The 21,532-nt window shown below is 32.2% G+C and overlaps 1 protein-coding gene across 3 annotated transcripts in view; it reads left to right on the forward strand.

Moving 5' to 3' along the window:
- The first annotated feature begins 5,760 nt into the window (after positions 1-5,760).
- Positions 5,761-21,532, forward strand: part of LOC115450652 (multidrug resistance-associated protein 4) — a 41,374-nt gene continuing 25,602 nt past the window's right edge. For 2 of the 3 annotated variants that reach the window (XM_030178708.2, XM_030178709.2), the window contains exon 1: positions 5,761-6,253. In XM_030178708.2, the coding sequence (XP_030034568.1) occupies positions 6,030-6,253 (224 nt within the window). In that variant the 5' untranslated portion in view covers positions 5,761-6,029. Of the gene's footprint in view, positions 6,258-21,532 lie in introns of all 3 variants that reach the window. The other variant, XM_037444448.1, reaches the window with a different exon arrangement.

The raw sequence follows: 21,532 nt of genomic DNA on the forward strand, positions 1-21,532 counted from the left end.
AAATTCTTCAGTTTCTAACAAAAAAATTTGAACAATGAAATTAAATGGTCAGTTATTCTTCAAAAATGATGTTAATCGAAATTATTGTATCAAGGCCGAGCTGTGACCTTATGACATATCTCGTGTTTCACATACACTCACTTTTTTCTTCGGTGGGGTAGACAAGGTCACAACAGGTGCGCCCTATTTCATCCGCGTGTATTCCGTTCCATGATGTGATACGAGCGAGCCCTTCATCATATCGAGCATAAATTCGAAACTTCAAGCTGATACTGAATAGAAAAACCCAATATCCCTTTGCCCAACATTGGGATCGAAGTCTAGATCACAAACTGCAATCGCAGCATACAAATAGCGCACCGAGGCACTCATTCTTGAATCCAAGTCCTCATATATTTCGATAGTCTGACCCGGGAATCAACCCAGGGCCGCAACGATTTTACAGTTTAAGTAATTTGTTCCTACACCAATAAGGCAAACAAATACTACAATAATCAATTATCCAAAAAAGTATGATATGCGAGTAGAACTCGCGCTCTCAGGGTTCAGTGTCATTATAATATTATGGTTTCGTCTTTGTTTGCATGCTGGGATACATATCTACAAAATAATTTATTTTTGAACCTCTTTATTTGAAGTCAGTTAAAAATAAGTTTTGAACTTGGTCTGAAATTCATGATTTTTCAAACTATTTTATTATTTATGTTACAAAAATTCACTTTATGTAATAATTGTTATTGTATGTAAGTATTTTACGTTATTTATACATATTATAAAACAAAATCCCTTTTCTGTCTACTTGTATGTTATAAATTTTCTCAAAATCTACTGATCGGATTTTTATGAAATTTGGTATGGAGATAGTTTAAGACCCTGAGAAGGTTACTTTCTATCCCAGGAAAATGTATAGCGGGACTTTTATCCCGGAAAACTCCTTCACGAGAGCGAAGCCGCGAGCAAAAGCTAGTAGATGAATATATCAGTTGGGTTATCAAATGAAATAATGTTATTACCTAAAACTAGGAACTTAACCTTTTTCACGTAAGTCGTTTTTAAAGAAAAAGACCTTAGCACAAAAACAATCAGGCAGGCGAGCAACAAAATATTTTCTACTAGCTTCCGCTCGCAGCTTCGCCCGCGTGGATTTCGGACTTCAAAAATAGAGCCGGTCGCGAACGTTCGAGAATGTTCGTTTTACGAAGCTACTCGCTAGGTGATTCGCTAGCCTCTAGGTGCCAAGCAAGCCGCCTGCCTGTGCGTTCGCGACCTTGTATATATACAAAAATAATCCTTATAGCATGATTCAGTATTCACGCATGATGGCTTATTATTAGCGTATTTCATGTATAACTTTGGTGTTTCTATACCGATTTCTATGATTCTTTTTATGGAATATTTAATAATGTTAACTTTTTAATTAGGGATGACTGAGAGTGTTATAAACGTAAGAGTAGACAAATATAATGAGAAAGCTTCGAACTGCTAAGCTATCGGGAGTTACACGTGTTATTGTGAGTCTACCATAAAAGATAGACATATGCTGTCGTGGAATATTTTTTACATAATTTTAAGGAGAACATTTCCGTCATACATGATTTCTGTGTAGCTGTAACCATTAAGGTTGCACACGCGACGGAAGCTTAAAAAATGGAGTAACTTCTCTCGTTTTCTCAACATTTCCCTTCACTACTCTGCTCCTATTAATTGTAGCGTGATGAAAAGTATACTATAACCAGCACAGGAGTATGACAAATAATTGTACCAAGTTTCGTTAAAATCCGCCGAGTAGTTTTTGTTTCTATAACGGTTATACAGACAGACAGACAGACAGACAAAAATTTTACTAATTGCATTTTTGGCATCAGTATCGATCCCTAATTACCCCCTGATAGTTATTTTGGAAATATATTTCATGTACAGAATTGACCTCTCTACAGATTTATTATAAGTATATAGACAAGTATAGAAGATAGATGAAGGTTCTGTATTTTACCCAACCAGGATGCAAAACCTCAAGAAATTACATTTTATAAACTCTAAAGTAGATAAACCGAATAGCAAGAAATGCCGTTCGTCGACGTAGGCTACCAATTGGAGTTAGCCGAACCAACGAGAGCAAAAGTCATCTATAAGAAAATTCGTTATTTACAAATGCCATCTAGCAACTAGATCTTATTTTTTCCCTACGATTTAATGCTTAATACAACTTGGTAGATGATGTTACGTCGCCAAGACATACAACGCTGACACTTGTTCAGACATAACGCATTTTGAAGGTTCCGATACGTGTACGTATACGTATGTATATAAATTAAGATTTATTTTCTTTCAACAAATACATTTGAGAATATATAAATCTTTATAAAAAATGCCTTTGGTTACGAATGGTTAATACCGAGTAGTGATATAGCCGTCTCCTTCCAGCAAACCATCATGAAATAGCTTCGTTATTGCGTTTCGTACGATCTCCGAGTTTTCCGGTAAACAAAACTCTAATGTCTCTCGTTACAATAAGTTAAACAATTACCACTATTTCGGTATAAATTGTGGGTATCCTGTGAAAAACAATTATAAGGTATCAGGTGACTTGGCACGCTTTCGACATTTTCCTAAGAATAAATTATAAAATTAAAATAATACATTAATTAAAATAACAACAACCATCCCACACACACCTGACCAAACACGTAACTCTTACATTCATCACGTACTCTTGTCACAATTCACTTGTATATATAATTTAATAGTATGTTCAACTGATTTCCATTAGAATTATATTTATGAATTATAGTCAAATCTAAAATTTGCATTGTTTCCTGGATACAGCTCGTTTACTATATTTTAACCTATATTAAGGCAGGCCGAGATACAAGCGAAGCTTAGTTTGGATGCCCGTAGCAAATATTATAAAAAAAGATCAGTTTTAGTGTATCTTATAACCAATGGTCAACAATATTTCCAATCGTCTGAGATTTAAAACAAAATAGACATCAAATATTTAATCAGATACGACGTTTATTCGTACATAACGTTTAACGTAAGTAGTGACGTTTCTTACGTGAATCCACGTAAGTCGAAATTGAGGAGAGAAGAGTTATTGCGTGGCAATCACATGCTGTGTCAATAGGACTACATAATATATTGTAGTCGAGCTGCATTGTGGCTGAGCGGACTGATGACCCCAACGCAGGCAATAATAACATTGAATACACCGATCACATGGCACTGGAACATTGTGTATCAACTTTTTCACTTGGTCCTTAATTCTATTACATTATGAATATATAAGTACATACAGCAAATTGATGGGATAATTTTTTATGTGACTTATAAGTACTTTAGATCGTGTTTTGGAACCAAAAGTCTTTCGTAGTTTCTGATACCCACAAGGTAAGATTCGTATTTTATATGAGGTCACGGTTATATATTGCAGGGTGTATTTATTTGTTGTAGACATAATATATTTTTATTGCATTATAATTTACAGCGCCCTTTTGTCATTGAGTATAATTTTATGGTTTTACATAAAACTTTCATTCTCATTTTAATATTAATATAGCGTCGATAAAATTCGGCCTTTTTATTTAGGTCTATGTGACGTTATACCGGAGTTGTTTTATTTTGGGCTATAATATTTTGAATAAGCCACCAACAGTATACTAAATTGTAAATCAGAAATAAGACCCTTTAGTTATGTAGGAAATGAACTGATGATCTCCAAAGCCATTTAAAGATACATATGATACAACAAACTCTCCTTTTCTATCTGTCTGTATGTTATCATTTTCTCAAAATGTACTCAAGGGATTATTATGAAATTTGGTATTGAGATAGTTTCGGACCCTAGGAAGTTTAAAGACTACTTTCTATCGTGGGAAAATGTATAGCGGAATTTTTGTCCTGGAAAACTCCTTAACGCGGGCGAAACATCGAGTAAAAGTTGGTATAAAATATTAACAACTAACAATTTTATATACACAATAAATGGCTAAAGGCTTACCACATACATATTAAGCTCGTCAATATAAGAATTATTGTTTGCAAACTAGTTTAGAATTGTGTGCGGTTACGAATAATCACTGACGGTTACAAATTCTTGCAAAATTCAATTAATTATTTTTAATATATTGTTATATTGAAGGTTTTACAAAATTAAACTATTCATATCAAAATATCAAATAGCTAATCGAAGTTAGTCTATGAATATAATCTCATTTTATAATTTTTAACTTGTGTTTCGTTATATACACAATCAATAAAGTTGATCATTTTGTCTGAGTAGTAACTATAACGAATAAATTACAATTTATTTGTAAAGCTGAAAAGAACAATAAATGTGATGTAACTTTTATTAGTTATTATAACTTATAAACTGTGAGAATACGGGAGAATATCAACATTTAAATGCAAAAGACTATGATAGTTTCCTGCCAATTTTTATTTAGATAATCTAAAATATTTTATTTCAATATTGGAAAAAGTGATTATTATTTTTATTTATCATAAAAAATACAACAATTTTAATGACTTAATTTAATCCCATTCACATTAACGTAATGGCCTTATTTGCTTACTGTCTCCCAAAGGTTTTTTTTTAAGATACACCGAGGAAAAAAGAATTTAAACCCATCTACAAAATCGTATAACGCTAACACGAAATAATAAATTATACATATCTGTCCTGGTTTTCCAATACCATTTTATTTACGCCTCACATAATAACTTAGATATATAAGTAATGAATTGACCACAAAAACCTAATCTTTTTGTAAGGAAAGTAAAATTTTAAAATTTTAATACTTATTATGTTTTTTCAATCTTCCATAACTATGAATCAAAATACTGATTATCAATAATTCACTTGAAGTAATCTTTGATTAAATCAACTGTGTCCTACTTGATTATTTGACCCAAGATGACAACAGATAAACACCGAAATAGTAATATCATTTTTAGTCCGTTAATTTGAAGTAGGTAAGTAGGTATGAAACATAACGCAGGGCTGCAAATTATCAGTGATTTTAAGTTCAGTGTTTGTTTTACATCATTTGTAATATTAATTACAAATCACCCTCAAAAAGTCTATAAAAACTATAAACTTTTGTTGGCAAATAATATATTTTTTCAAGGAAAATGGAAGGCATTGATAAAATTCTTCCTTAAATTCGTCTTATGCATCTTCTATTTATGCGGTGTATCAAGCCTTTATCCCCGAAGAAGAAGGCAGAGGTACACCTATACCGTTACATTATATGAAAGAACACGAGCTTAATAAATTCCAGACTCCCGACGAATACAGAAAAAAAACTCAATAAAAATATGCAAATAAATTTAATTTAATCTAACTATGCATTCACTTTATCGGTATAGTTTTAAATATTTTATATGGTTCCATAACTTTAGATAGACTACATAAAGCTTGAGAATAAAAAAAATACATAATTATGAAATTTAGAACCCTTTAGAACATTATAAATGAACCTACATGTGTAATCAATCCCACGTTAGAGTTTCTAAGAATATAAAATAAATTAATATTTTAAATAAATTATTATTTTCAAGAGGAAAAACACTGCATAAACCAACATTTATAATTCTCACGAATGGCCATGTTCATGAACTAAATGCGCGTTTCTAGTTTAGATCGTAATTCATAGAATCGCTGAGCTTGACGCCGTTGGCGTCAGTATGATGCGCGGGCGCGGCACGGCGCAGCACCGAAGAGCCGGAGATGGGGCGGCGCGCCGCGCCGGTGCTGACTGCATCTAAGCCGGGTCTCATCAGCTTTATATAAACCTGCAAGCAGCCCGCGCGCCCATCAGTAGTACAGAGGTTAGCGCTCGCTTCGTGTCGTTACCAGTAAAGCGCTTTGCGCATGCGCATCCCGGCCCTTGCGCCATTACCGCGAACACTACTCTCAAGACCAAAATGCTGATCACACCACAATAATTTAGTGTGAATAAAAAATCGCATATTAATTACGGTCGATTTCCTGTATTTTTAATATTTTTGGAATTCAATAATAAAAAATGGTCAGTGGCAATAAAGATTCGAGCGATTTCCAGAAAGTGCCACCTAAAAATCGTGAAAAGAAAACTAATAATTACAAAAGAGCACATTTCCTGTCGAAAACATGGTTTATCTGGATGATACCGACGTTTTGGCGGGGATACAAGCGGGATCTCTACGACTCCGACCTTACCAAGCCCAAGGACAATCATCTGTCCGACAAACTTGGCGACCGGCTAGAAAAGTAAGTATTCATTTGATTCTCTTTCGTTTTAGTCACTTCTACTCTATTATCAGAAAAAAAAAATCGAATATTAAAATTACAATCCCGACATACGATCTATAGTAATACACAAAAACCCAGTTACAAATGCTGACCTTTTCAACAAGGCTATTTGCAAAAATATCTCGTGTGGTACTTCAGTGACTTTTAACAATCGATAAATGTAAATAAATTTGTTTACATCAGTAACATAGCATGACCACTATATAATAGCTCCGTGAAGCCATCATTGTCATAAATGAGTACAACTCAAAAAAAATGTACGTAAAGAAATAATTTTATTTAAATATTGTTACGTAACTTTCTTTTTCATCTGTCTTTTTTATTTTTCTTAATACTTTCCTTATATCAATTAATATGTAGAACATCAATAAATACCTACCACTTATTTTATAGAAGGAAAAATTAAATTTAAATTACTATTAACAACTTTTCAGTTTTAATTATGTTTCGCCTTATTAACAAATAATAACAAGGAATTATATAAAGAATGTATTTATTTACATGTATCGTTTTTCTTGCCTAAATATGGTATACAAACGAACAAAGAAATTATTATTGTCGCAACAAAACCAAGATGATAAAGCAGACGTATTAAATTTTACAGAGAGTTTATTCAAATAAGTGCGAGCGACCACAGAAGTGAAATTAACACCTGTCAGGCTCCTCATACTTATTATGTATTGTAAACTTTATATAAAAAATACGACGTCATTGTATCAAAATTACAATATTACCAATTTGAAAGAAGGTACTCTATTAACTTACAGTTCAACAGACATCAAGATATATTTTACAATATTTAGATATCGTTTTTGACTTGCAAACAAATATTTATGTATCCAATAATATGTCTGATCCACGCTGTTTACTGTACAGTTTATCACGACATAATACTACAACTTCGAACGAACTACAACTTCATTAATATCATATGCTATGATGGATAGATTTTATATTATGATACACTGCCATTAATAGTTTATTTGGTATATACCTGATCATCATTTTTTCATCCTTACCTGCTGCGAATAATTTACTAAAAGAGATGAAACTCTTATCAAGTTATGATCATGTAGTGAAATAATTATTAACAAGGCCTGCTATTAATAACTATGTATTATGATCGTGACTACATTCGGACTAAAAATAATGTTCAACGTAAAACGACACAAGGGTATTTACTCCATAAGACTTGTGAAACGCATCAACTGCTAGAACCTAACTTACACTAAATTATACAGCAAGAGAGTAGTCTACAACATAAAAGCGACTATTCTACCAGAGTGGGAATATAACTGCATGATACTGTGGTGGATTCGGCCTAAAACCTAACAAAACTCTGCAATATTTTGTAAAAGGTTGACAAAGCGAACTCAACTCCTTTGATATTTGGACGGAAGTCGAGCATTTTTTAATTAAAATGAGCTGCACGATGTACTCGTTTGTGACTCGCTGGTGTAAACGCAATAACTAAGTAATTTGCACTCTATTCTCTTCTACCTTACTGTGTAATTTGTAGGGCATTGTGCACATTTAGCTCATATTTTATTAGCAACTTATTACTGAATCTTAGTATAATATAGTCTTAGTATATATAGTCTCACAAAATAATTTTCATTGGTCATCTCAAACTTTCTTGTACATGAAATAAAATAACTCTAAAATTTTATTATAGTTACAACTTTTCGAATCTTATTCATGATATTTCATGGAGTTTGCCTTTAATATTTTAATAAGTTCAATAGGAAAAATATATACAACAAATTTCGAAGAATACAAATATTACAAAATACTAAGAAATTTTCTCAACGTTTTACCTAGAAGGTTGTTCCAAATTCCCTTCATTGATTGCACAAAGATGTTGTATTGTACAATAGATAAAAACTTTCTAAATCCATAAACAAAATTGATAACTCAATAAAACCAAACCGGTTGTTAAAGTAACCTGCTTCAAACTAAATTAATTATAAACAAAATGACTTGCTTCTGACACTATTTACGATAGCAAGAGCAATTAAAAATATCGAAATGTAAATACATTTGTGGTCTGCATGATGTCGATAGTAGAGTAACAATAAGTTATCCAAGATAGTATACCTCGTTATGAATCGTTAGGCGCAGCGCAGACGCTATTAATGTGTTGCCGAGACATAAGAGACTACTATAAAACTGACAGTTGCAAAATTTTCTGAAACAATTTCAAAGTTGACAGCGTCAACACGATACCTTACCCGTATTTAAATGCCAATATTATAACTACCAATAAACAGCAACTTTAAAATGCTGCATGACTCTGGCACTTCCAAATCTTCTATTGAGGATATGACAATGTAAACAAGATAATATGCACACTATGTATCAAACGTGAACGTTCTTAACTGCTCTTTTGTGAACTTTAAATTCAATCGGTTACCCTGACCTCTGGCCCCTGACACATTCTTCCTTGTATTTTGCTCTTGAAATATATGTCGGTTCTTATCTGTACTAAAAGAAATGTCACCACGTATCCCAAATTAATTATAGTAATAGCTTCATCATTCGTTGAGAATTAACGAGAATCAATTTGCAAGGATTATTTATTCTTGTCAATCAATCTACGGCAATGTTTCTTGAATTGAAACGATTAGGGATTTTACGGGTCTTTTCGAGTGAAACACGAATGTATTTTACACGCTTTTAAACCATTTCAACATACATTACACAAACCTATACTGTAGAATAATAATTGTTTATTTAGGATATAGTTTATATACACTTGTGGAATTAAATCCGATGTGTACGAGACTGGCACTGCCTAATGTGGACATTAAATTGATTTGAAAATCGAAATTATTATTATAACTTTATAAATAATACCTAATAATCCATGCATATTTCCATTCCTACAACACTAAGTGTCTATGCGTAAACAAAGGACTCCATATTAAAGACAATATTACAGAGTAAGGTGGAATGAAAATATGGCATACAAGACCTTTGAAAGCTACATACATTACCAACGAACTATGAGACTATAAGAACGTCACAAAACTAATACTTATGAAACGAATATTTACGTGTCATAAAAACATTTAAGTAATTTATTAAAAATACAATTGCCACGACATGTACTAAGTCAATTATTTTTTACTACGCAAGCCTAAGCTAGCTGGCACGTGGCGGTCGATTTCCGCGTTTACTTAATAAGTTTCCTTATACCATCATAATGAGTGTCGATCGGTTTACAATCGTACTTATTAATCTCGATCTGTTCATAGTCCTAAACACGTATCTCTGTTCTGCGAGCAGGACAGCACAGCTCAGAGCTTATTGTAATTTGTTATTATTTATCATCAAATATGACACTTATTATAAAACAGAAAACCTTTTTTTATCATATGTTATAGTCATAAAGAAAATATTGTTATTATTAAGAATATGCAATTTTCCTAAGTGCTATAACATACTTTTTAACACAAGAAGGAACTTTAACAAGAACAAAGTCGCAGTCAACTCTATCTTCCAATGAACATCAGCATAGTATTCCGTTAAAATATGCAGATCTATCCTCTACTCTTAATTGGCTTTTAATTAAAGACCCTACACAAAGACATTTCAATACCGCTCACCATCCTTTAAGGTCACAACAATATATTAGTTATACCCCTTTAACGGTTCTCGTTGCATCATGCAAACTAGTGTTTTGTCACCAGTCAAGATTAAAATTAAAATAACCTACAGAAAACATTGGGATTTCCATCGATATATGTGGTAAAATATACGTCAGTGGGAATTTCAGAGTTAATTTAGGAATTATACAGTTACTAAAGACATCTTAAAATTTGTGGAATTGACATTTATTATAATCATAATTTTTGTTGAAATAATCCAATACCCAAGTAACCAATATTAAAACTTCTTAACCTGATTTACGTTACATCAATTATAGATGTTTATAAAACAAAACATAATTGCACACAGCATTATGTATTTGAATGCAAAAACTAGACCGAATACCTGCTATGTAGTCTTTCTAATCTATTTTCGCAAGGCTACACTTATATTACCTGCTCCTAAGTGCATTTACCCCCTACAAACGAGTTTTATACTATAAGTAATTATTATTTTGTTTATTTTATACTGACGTATTGTGACTATAAATAGCACGCTCATTACTTGGCGCCTAGCTTGGACAGGTATTTTATCCCTCGGGGTCCTTTAAGAATTTGAACCAGATTTCTCTGTAAGACCGAACTCAGTGAACGAAAGCAACAACCTATGTATCTATCTTCTTGTTAAATGATTTCGTCCAAACCAAGTTACGATTTAGACTGTAAGTTATCGGCTTTCATAATTGTTTAATGTTTTCACAGCTTGTGGATTATTTATTTCGAATGTCCATTTTAATTTACATATCGACGGTTGGCAGGCAAATTGAGTTAAGCGATATATTTTTCGAAAAATTGAGACTAGCTTAAAGAAAACGGGGAAAAACTGCTGAATCCAAATATGTATAAAAGTCAATATCGCATAAGTCAATGAGCCTGCCAACCGCCGATATTATATTATATATGTATTTACGTATTGCAATTGTATTAATACGACATATTGTACCTACAGGTAATATATTGTCGCCTATAATTAAGAGTAGAGTTGGTTTAGCTATCTGTTAGTATTTTAAGAATGTTTGATGATGGCTTCCTCGTGCAACAACATTCATTGGTTATTACGTTTACTTATCTAACGCTATCGATGGACCAACGGAAGCAAACCCATAGAGAACCTCAGTATCTATCAATTGCATCTATGCATTTCGGTGTCACCTAAATTGCTAACTTACCTACAGACTAACAGGCGGTAACGGATAAATGAATTATTTGCAACTTTGTCGATCTCATCTCTAAAATAAAACTTCATTTAGCTAAACTGTAAACCGTATAATACTTATTGTAAGAAAATAAATTGGATATTGTTTACAGAGTTTTTAGAAAATATTAAATTATATCATGAAAGTGATTTGACATCTGATGTCAGTACTGGCTGCCAACGCAGTGTGGATGTCTCAGAACAATGACAAGCAGTGGGTGTGTTATTTTATTTTTAAATAATTTATTATATTCGCCTGGGCCTAAGATTTTCTTTTGGTTCTATGGCGTCAATTGTAAGTTTATCCTCTGTAAAAAATAATAATAAAGGATATAAATAAAAAAAAAACATGTTTTTTAATATCCGACACACAGATTACCGTAATATAGGGTATCTTTCTTTTTAAAAATTACAATACAACTTGCATATCGTTATAGATATGAAACGCGAGAGATGTCGTAAGCAAAAGCAAGTGCGAAAATCAAGTAATACCTTCTTCAATGGTCATTCCAGTCCCTAATAAAGTACGTGACAAGTAATTCTTTGTCGACTATTTAACCGGTGTTCCGCTGAGATTATCCAATGATGATGCATTAAACACAATCATGATAGACGATACAAAAAGGCTTTTGTAGTATGCAATTTATATTCAATACCAACAACGATACGAATATCTGTTGAACATACAATTATTTGTCAGGGCTCAGAATAGCATTTCAAACACATCGAATTTTATAGGTCCATCCCAAAATAAAGATGTCTCTGACATTATACATGCGGCGTAGTTTTAATACTTTTTGCTACATCAATATTGCAATTATCTATTACTTACGTTCGCGTGGTTTGTACAAGTTTTAGGTTTTAATGACAGTAACGATGTTCCAATTTAAACTTCCGGTAGTTTCGTAATTGAAAGTAACCTATAATAGTTAAAGTAACATAATCTATCTGTGTTCCAAATTTAATTGAAATCCATTCAGCAGCTTTTGCATTTACTTCGGACAACATCCGAATATCTTCATGAAATTATGCATTTATAATTTTGTTAGAAGCATCAGCCAACTTTCTTAGCCAGCAACTTTTTTATGAAATATTATTTTCTTAATTATATATTAAAATTAAAAAAATATTATTAAGAGAACCGAGAATTTCCAATAAAGAACATTTAAAATTGGAATTGAAAAAAAATACATGTGACAATATACACGAGACTGCTAAAGTAAGTATGTACCTATTGACCATATTATAACATCTGTTAGTATAATACGTGGTATAAGTAATCATTTGCTATATACGGTAGAGCAAAAAACTTACGAGTAGTTTCTTTTAACACGGCTTAGTAGAAACGATAAATGTAAATAAGCAATAATTATTTCCTTAATATAAGTGGTACTAAAAACAAACATTACAAATATCCTCATGTGAAAATAACATCGCATCGTGTAGTTAAAATATCATAAAATCATACTCAAACGTTTCATCTCCGACAGGCTTAGACAGAAGCGCAATAAGTGCATTTTACGCTGAAGCTATTTTTTATTTTGGAAATGAGATCGACAAAGATGCAGATAATATTTATTTATGTGAATTTCACGATACCATTTAAATTATTTCCCACTAAACCTCGGCAACTTAATGGTAATCACAAAGTAAAATATCTCATGATGCATGTATCCTTTTGCGCATAATCCTTGATTCTCCGAAACGAGGATTAATGTGTGAAATGCAAATATTTTCTTTTTAAATGTCACCACTTTTATATACGCAAATAACAAAGGAAATTAACACGCTTTCACACAATTATTGTCAAAGTACGATGTATCCGCTCTTTCATTATCACATTGCACAAGACTTCTACGTGTTAAAAGAAATTAATTAACAAATTGAATATTGTTTCTAAAATTAACCGTCTTCTTGTTTTTTGTTGGACCTTATCGTTTAACGTCTGCGTATTGTATTTTAATTATTGCATTTACACACATTCAGACGTCTATAGGGATCGTCTCCAATTTTTGTTTTTTACTTACACCATTAGACTATAATATTTGATAGCGGAATGTTACCTATGGAACTCAGTATAAACGTACTTTCCGGGTAATTGTTATTCGGTAGATTCTCATTGGGTAATGTGGCCGATGACGGCGGCACTTCGATAACCGTCTCGTACAACACAGGAACCGGACTGTCATTAACCAATTCAAGATGAGACTTTGGACCCATTCGACATAACGCATCCACCAATACTTCAAACTTGTTTTTTACTGCATTCCCGACTGTTTGACGTTTACTTTTTGTTTGTGGTTGCAATTTCCTGGGTGATATGCTAATATTTAGGTAGAAGTAAGTTTCTATGGAAGTGTAGATCATCTTATACAATACAAATCAAAAAAAAAACTTGGGAATACAATGTAGTTATCATTACATGACACCATGTTAAACATATTATTATATATATACATATATGGCCCAGTTAAATATGGGACCGCAATGCCAACGCTTTTTAATACTAACATTAATCAAACGTGATAATTAAATCTCGAAAACTTTACTAACAAGTTTATGTGTCCAATTTAACTATAATTACATAATATTAATTACCACGTACCAGCATGAGCGTAAGTATTCAGCCGGGGCCAGTGGCCTAGATAAAAAAAATACTTCTATGTATATTTCTTAATTTTGTTAGTTTTAATAATTAATGCAGTAGTGGGTTGTATCAAACTCCTGTGTGTGCATCACGTAATTCTGGGATGGCTGTGGAGCACCCAGCCCCTCCTCTGCATACCCATATGCGTACCAGCACTTTAGGATTAAGTATACGGCATCGCAAACCTGCCCCAACCATAATCCCTAATACGATCAATTAAAAACACGTTAACTCCTGATTTTACAAATTTGAGTTCAAAACCTTACTACCACTGCAGATTATTATACAGCAAGCTGTTTAAATTCGAATCGACAAATTATGCTTTCTCAGTTTTCGGAATTTATTTAAAATATTATGATTGCAAATAACAACACAGAAACAAAAATCTTATTATACGTGATATCGAAATTTTTTTTGAAAGATGAAACATTTTACCAAATAATTCATAAACATCAATTAATCATCACCAAATCAATACAACATCAAAAAATATTATAATCAAAAATAATATAATAAATATATAAAATATAAGCATTTTATTTTATATTAATTTTAAAATATAAGTATTTTATATATTTAACATATTATTCTGAATCTTGTCTACATCTATTTTGAAACATAGACAAAATGTATACAAATTATAAAAAGACAAGTTATAGCTCGCGACTTCTCCCGCTTGAATGAGTTTTCCGGGATAAAAGTCCCGCTATTGATTTTCCTGGGATATAAAGTAGCCAATATCCCTCCCTGGGCCTCAAACTATCGCCATACAACATTTCATAAAAATTAGTTCAGCAGATTTTGAGAAAATCGAAAACAGACAGGAAATGGGGATTTGTTTTATAATATGTATAGATAGATATAACCTATTACACTCGTCATTGTTTATATTTTATGCAAGTTGTATTTAAATATCTGTATAAGATACGAATTAAACAAATATTAAAGTTCATTATAAATTACTGACCCAATACGGGCAGGTGGGATTGTCGAATGTAAAGATTGTTATCTATTCATTTTACCTGTACCGAATTAACATTTGAAGATGCATTTAATGCCTCTCAATTATTTCATTAAAATTTTATGTATGTATATTATACAAAAACATTTTAGTTATAATTACCCTACATGTAAAATTGTTATAAAATAACAGTTTCCTTTTTTCACACTGTACTCATACAGAAGCAAGAGAATAATAATTACATGTTTTAACTAGGTGACTGATACCACTATCACGTTTTCGGCAGAAATTCTTATTCGAAATATATTCCTGTACATTTTAAAATTTCTTAAAGTATCCAGACAGCAGACTTATTATTCTGAATAGTTGAGCATGTAATCCACAGAACTCTGCCTTATTCTGGAATTCAAGTATGAATCTACTGAAACAAGAAATAAGAAATTCAACTTTAATTTTCCAAGAAAATGTAATCTTATTTAATAATATAAAAGCAAAATAAACAGTCACCTTATTCCAGATTTTAGTGAAACACCAGTACCAATCAGATAGACTCTATCGGATAAATTCAGCCTGTTTTATGATGTATAAAACTTGGCATCATCACTTACAACGCTAAGACACTGTAACACTAAATAAAAAAAAAATATTAAAATCCTATTATATTTTATATGGACGTATATTATTGAAGAATTGGTGCACCCAACTCACCTGGAAAAAATCTAGTCTAATAAGAACGTTGCGGGTATAACGTTTGTCCGTACCACAGTAAGTAGCGCTAATTATGAAATTGACTCCTTGCTTCGTTGTTTCTTAAGCGCATCTCATCGCTGACTTTCTTCCTTTAAATGACGTTTAAAAAATTGTCTTAGCTTTGCCCCTCGCAATGCCAATGTTCATGAAAGGGCAGTGACCGCTAACCATCAGGCTAACTGGACGCCTGCTGTGCAAGCTGAATTGAACTTCAGGCAAATTAATATAAAATATAGAATAGTAACCATTGTCAAGGTTACTACAGTTTTACGTATAATCCACGGTCAATTAAAAATAATACCTGCGTTTAATCTTTAAGGGTTTTTATTATTGTATTCAAGTCCCTGTGGGTCACGACCACAACGCATGGCCTACATTACAACAACACACTTATTAAATAAAAAACGCAATTCCTGTTATGCATCAATTTATAGTCATTCAACATTATTAAGAAACACATGATCAATGACTAACTAATACATTATTTATGTTATGACATCAAAGGGAACCAAGGAATCGTGTGGTATGTTAATGACCCCAGACGTTATGCAAACTTACATTTACATGCAAAAAACTTGATAAGGGGAATAAGAGTAAAAAATACCGATTCTCTGAACTCTAAGTGGTGGTATGTAATGATAAATTTAACTCGCAAAAAGATTACAGCATTGCAGTACAAAAAGACGACGTCCTCACTTGCCGCGGCGTGTGCATGCATATCGATATCGATTTGTAAAACCATCAGCAGTTATAACGAAACACGTGCGATGCAATTATGTTTCACGATTTTTATCATTATCAATCCTTCTGGATTTAAAGTACTTGTTTTAAGATTTGGCACATTTACTCCTGCATTGAGGTTGTTTATGTTGTCAGAATTACTTATAACGTGAAGTAAAAAGGTAGATGTGAATTAAACTTGTTATATTACGCACTAAATATATGACAAATGCACAAAAATTTTTAATATCTTACAATGAGTTTATATAGGCCGAATTTTATTTTCTAAATTTCAAATCGTGAAGTGACTTATTTAATTCTACCGCTCTTAGTTATAAGTGATACTTACGTACTACCTAAATCTTTGTTTATTTTTAACTCTAGCAACAAATATATGTAATGGAATTGCATTAATTCATACTCATGGATTATAATTAATTAAATCAATGCAAATACTTAACACCATGAAAAATAATACCGACCATCGATAGCCAGAACGTTCTTTGTTGGTTGACATTATTCTTGGAATTAACTATCGTGCTAGGTATTTACCGTTACAATCATTGCTATTTTCTTTGCTTAACTCTCGCGCACTACAATATAACTATAAAAAGATATTGATTATTTTTGTAGTAGATCGTCGCCGTATCAATTATACGATCACGGTCTTGTCTTGTTTGTGAGTTAGAGACCACACATTGACTAGTGACTATTCAGACAATAATTAAAACTACCGCTATACCGGATATTAGAGTATACCGTGATGTCGCACTTTGTTTCCCTTCTCCCTAATAAGCATGCAAAATAAGTCAGTTAAAACCGTATACAAAATCAAAAATCGCATTCGACTAATTATTTGAGCATGTGAATGGCGTTCAATTTGGACTTGCGATAATTATTTTTTTGTAGTTTTTTAATACTTAATTATTATGTATGTGATATTCAATGGAATCCGGTTGTCGTCATAATCGATATAATGGCTCGAACGTGTGAGTACTACGATCGATTCCATACTTATTTGCTATTCTCCACAGACGAGTCCTTTTCGTAGTTCTAATGTCATTGTCAAGTTGTACGTGCGAATTAGGCCTTAACATAATAGTATTATGAATTTAATGTACTGCAGTTAATATGTACTCATATTTTATTACATTAGAGTAATGTAAGTACTTAGTTTTGAAACCATTCCTTGGTCTAATGATAGCATATTACGAGAAAGGTGCTAAGTCCGGCTCTCAACGCGTTTTAGTTATAGTTTTCAAGTAGATACAACCTTATTAATGATTACGTTTCTTGACTATCCCTGTAATTCCTCATAGTGCTTTAATTGATTTCACTTAAAAAATGCTTCAAGCGCCTGGGCCAGTTGAACAATAGTCCAACAGTTGTCTCAGTAACCTTCCAAGTCTGCTTATTGGCTTAAATGATAAAGAGCGATGCACATTACCGTTCCGTGAAGTGAGTGTGAAGCGACGGTGACCATATCGGCCGTGACGGGAGACGCGTGTGACGCCGCGCCGCGCCGCGAGATTCGGTGTGCATGCCACAAAGGCCTAGAATCTGTGCGAATGGGAAGTATTAATCAAGGCAATGCGCGTCTTGTTAACACGTTGCGTTCTGTACAAAACCCAGAACCAAATATTTGAAAACCAAAATATAATAATGTGTTTTCAAAAAATGGCTTAAATGAAACAATATATCCATTTTACTAGTGCCTTTATACGATCTTCTTACGTTAACATCTGTTTTTTCAAGGTCAGCTGCCTCTTCGTATTACTCATTGAAGGCTCTTACTTCCTAGTGTAATCAATATACATTTTCACTGTTGACTTTTGTATAAGTTTAAGTTTGTATTCAGGGGAATTTTTAAAACATTTCTTTCTACAGTATATCCAATAATAGTACATATGTATTGTATATTTTACACACCTTAATAGTATAGTACAAGTACTCAAAACAATATTCGACTACGTGTGTCATTGCTTTGATAAATTACACCAAAACGCTAAAGAGGAACCGACTCGAATTAAAGAAAATTGTGTTGACAATGACAGCAATATAGTAAGGATTCAGAGATGAGTGATGAGTCACATGTCATGCGCTATCCAGAACGTCATATCATTGAACAAGGGAAGTGACTAAAATTATAATAAAAGTAAGGAAAGGAATGAAGTATGACTAACCCAATTCTTTTTATCGAAGGATGATACAGTGCGCATGGCGTGGCTGAGATTTGATAAGACAATATTTCCTATAATACACGCGTAGGTACGCCTTACATCCCCAAAGAGGCAACTATTTCATCATCTTTCCACCATGTGTATTTCGTCCAAGGATGATAAGGGGCGCGCTTATGGCCCTAGCGAGCACAAATTCCAGACTTCGGGCTGATAATTTAATGTCTCTGTTCAAACCGGGATTCGAACTCGAAACCTAAGAGTGGAAGTCGTGCCTTGTTTATGTAATTATTTTATTTTGCTAATTATTTGTACCCATAAATTAATAGAATTGACTCCACCTACTTAAATTCAAAAATGTTATAACATATTCTTAATATCCTGAACCAAATAGCTACTATGCTGCTACTCACTAAACATGGCTAGTCAAAACTATTTACTTAGTCACAGATTAAATAGCACAATTTACACTCTATAAAAAGTGTTCCTTGAACTACTTAAAAGTCATCCTCAAGGGAAGACTCTTCGTTCAAGGGTGATTAAGGCGTACGTTGCTCTAGCCGTTATTGTACGTGTGACAATTAGTAGCGAGCTAAATACTATACACATAACACAATATACAAATATGAGTTTCTATTACAATCGACAACAGTACTTGAGAGTGTGAAGTACGAAGTATTTTTGTTTATTTCTAATTTTTAACAAGGCTTTGGAAATAAAATACTGTCCACAAAATATGTCTATACATATTATAAAACAAAATCCCCTTTTCTATTTATCTATTTGTTATCGATTTTCTCAAAATCTAGGTACTGAACGGATTTTTATAAATTTTGGTATGGAGATAGTTCAAGACCCTGAAAGGTATATAGGCTACTTTCTATGTCCGGAAAATATATAGCGGGACTTTTATGCTGGAAAATTCCTTCACACGAGCGAAGCCGTGAGCAAAAACTAGTAATCTAAACAATTACATATTATATTTACTTAAATATAATTTAAATAATAATTATTTAAATTATGCGGTAATATAATTAAACAGTTTTATTTGTTGTTTATTTTCAACATAACATACTGAGAGTATTATTTGATATTAATAAGGACATACAACAAACTAACAATATTATAATACAGACGTTATATAAAATAACTCCAGGAGTTTTTCACCACTGGGAAACGTCAGGCTGGCAGTCGACCGTGAAAACCAAGTCATATAGTTATAAGACTCGTCAAAAGGGGGTTGCGCCAACCACACGTTCAAGTGTTAACAATGCTAGAATATGAAGACACGAAAATAACTTATATCATTATGATGACATTACGTGCAGTCATTAAAGTCAAATATTATATTGTATGTAATAAAACACAAGGCTGTAACTAATTTGCGTGAATCTTGTATCATAAGTACTCAACGACGATGTTTCCATCATGCTTGTAATTATTTATTTATAGTGCAGCGGTGTCACACGCCAATCATTGACCCTTTTGTCTAGACATGGTACACTTGGAAACCACATACATTTTATACAGAATTATTAACATTCAAAACTAGTCCTAAAACATTACTACGGTGTTTTTGTACACGGGATTTTTATACGAATATGTATATGTAATAGTTTTAGGTATCATGCTCACTGCGCGTTTTACTTAACGTTTGATGCTCGTGTAAATAAATTCATAAACTCCTGAATAGACCTGGAATAAATTTGGAACGCAAATATACCAATACCTCAGTCAAATATGTGAGTTTTATTTTACTTTAAAAAAAACAGTATGACTATATTCTAGGAGAAGTCTATTAAGCGAGCGAGACCGCAAGAAAAAACAAGTTGAAATAAAATCATATTGTTATCAGTTATAATTTAAGATCTCCTAAGAAAAATTTTGAACCCACAACGTGTGTTCCTAATTTACATTCTACGTAAGTATAATGCCTGCAAAAATAAATAAAATATCTGATGTAATTTGCAACAAGAATATACATTTTAATCACTAAGAAATAAGGAACCACACGACGTAGCACGATTTAACGAATATTTAAATTTTGTATGCATGTCATTCTTACAAAATTAATTGAAATAACATTTGGTGGAAATGTACAGTGTATGATCTCAGCCTAAAATTGCCCATGTATAGATAGTATCTGCATTTAAAATGTACAGAAACATATATTTTACAACCTTATTACCATACAATCAAGGTCATAGGAGACAAAATCGTTTTAACAATCTGTTAGATGTGTGACACCACTTTAATTAGGATTTATTGTCTTTAAAATATTTATTTATTTTTAGAACAATTCTTGCATTATCACATAATATGTAAGGAAGTCATAAGAACAGGAATTTATAACTTCAACTAGGAAATAGCAAAAATGCTAAATAAAGAAAAAAATGCAAATTTTTCCCTGGTTGTCTTTTCGAAATATAAGTTCCTTATGGAATAAGAATAATAATAGTATGGTATAAGGAGAAATTTAATTTCCTATTTGATAGGAGGAACATAATACTATCATCGCTTTAATAATTTATATAAAGAGAAAAGTTTTTTTCTTTAAATAAATTTTCGACAAGTTTGCGGAAATGATCGCTTGGTAATAGATTATATAAATTACGAATAATGGAAGCAAGGTGTTCTTAAATTCGTTAAAATACTATGTTACTTATATCTCAAATCAAGTCAATAAAAAAATACTTTTCATGTTTTCTTTATCTAATAAAATAATTCACACGCGCATTGATGACTACTAAATAACGATTATTATAAACCTGTATCATTTCAATACATACAGGAAGATGCTTGCAGGAAGCTCATTGTTCTCGTAAAATAATTGTTTTTATGTTTATAAACGAGTCGAATAACCTCAGAAAGGTAAACGTACTGCCTTACAACACTGCTGGTCTTCAAAAACATTATTTACATTACTTATTTCTTCGTATTTATTATTCAATAACACATTAGTACTACCTAACTATACGAAGGTCATATTTCCAAGATTATTATTTATGTAATGTTGAAACGAATTTGTAGAATTTAATCTTCTACGCAACTGGTATCAACTTGTCACCCTCAAATCAACGACATCTCAACTATGAAACTTACTAAGAGCCGTATTAATACATCAATCCCAACTTTGA

Source organism: Manduca sexta, chromosome 28, assembly GCF_014839805.1.
Source record: "Manduca sexta isolate Smith_Timp_Sample1 chromosome 28, JHU_Msex_v1.0, whole genome shotgun sequence".
NCBI lineage: Eukaryota > Metazoa > Arthropoda > Insecta > Lepidoptera > Sphingidae > Manduca > Manduca sexta.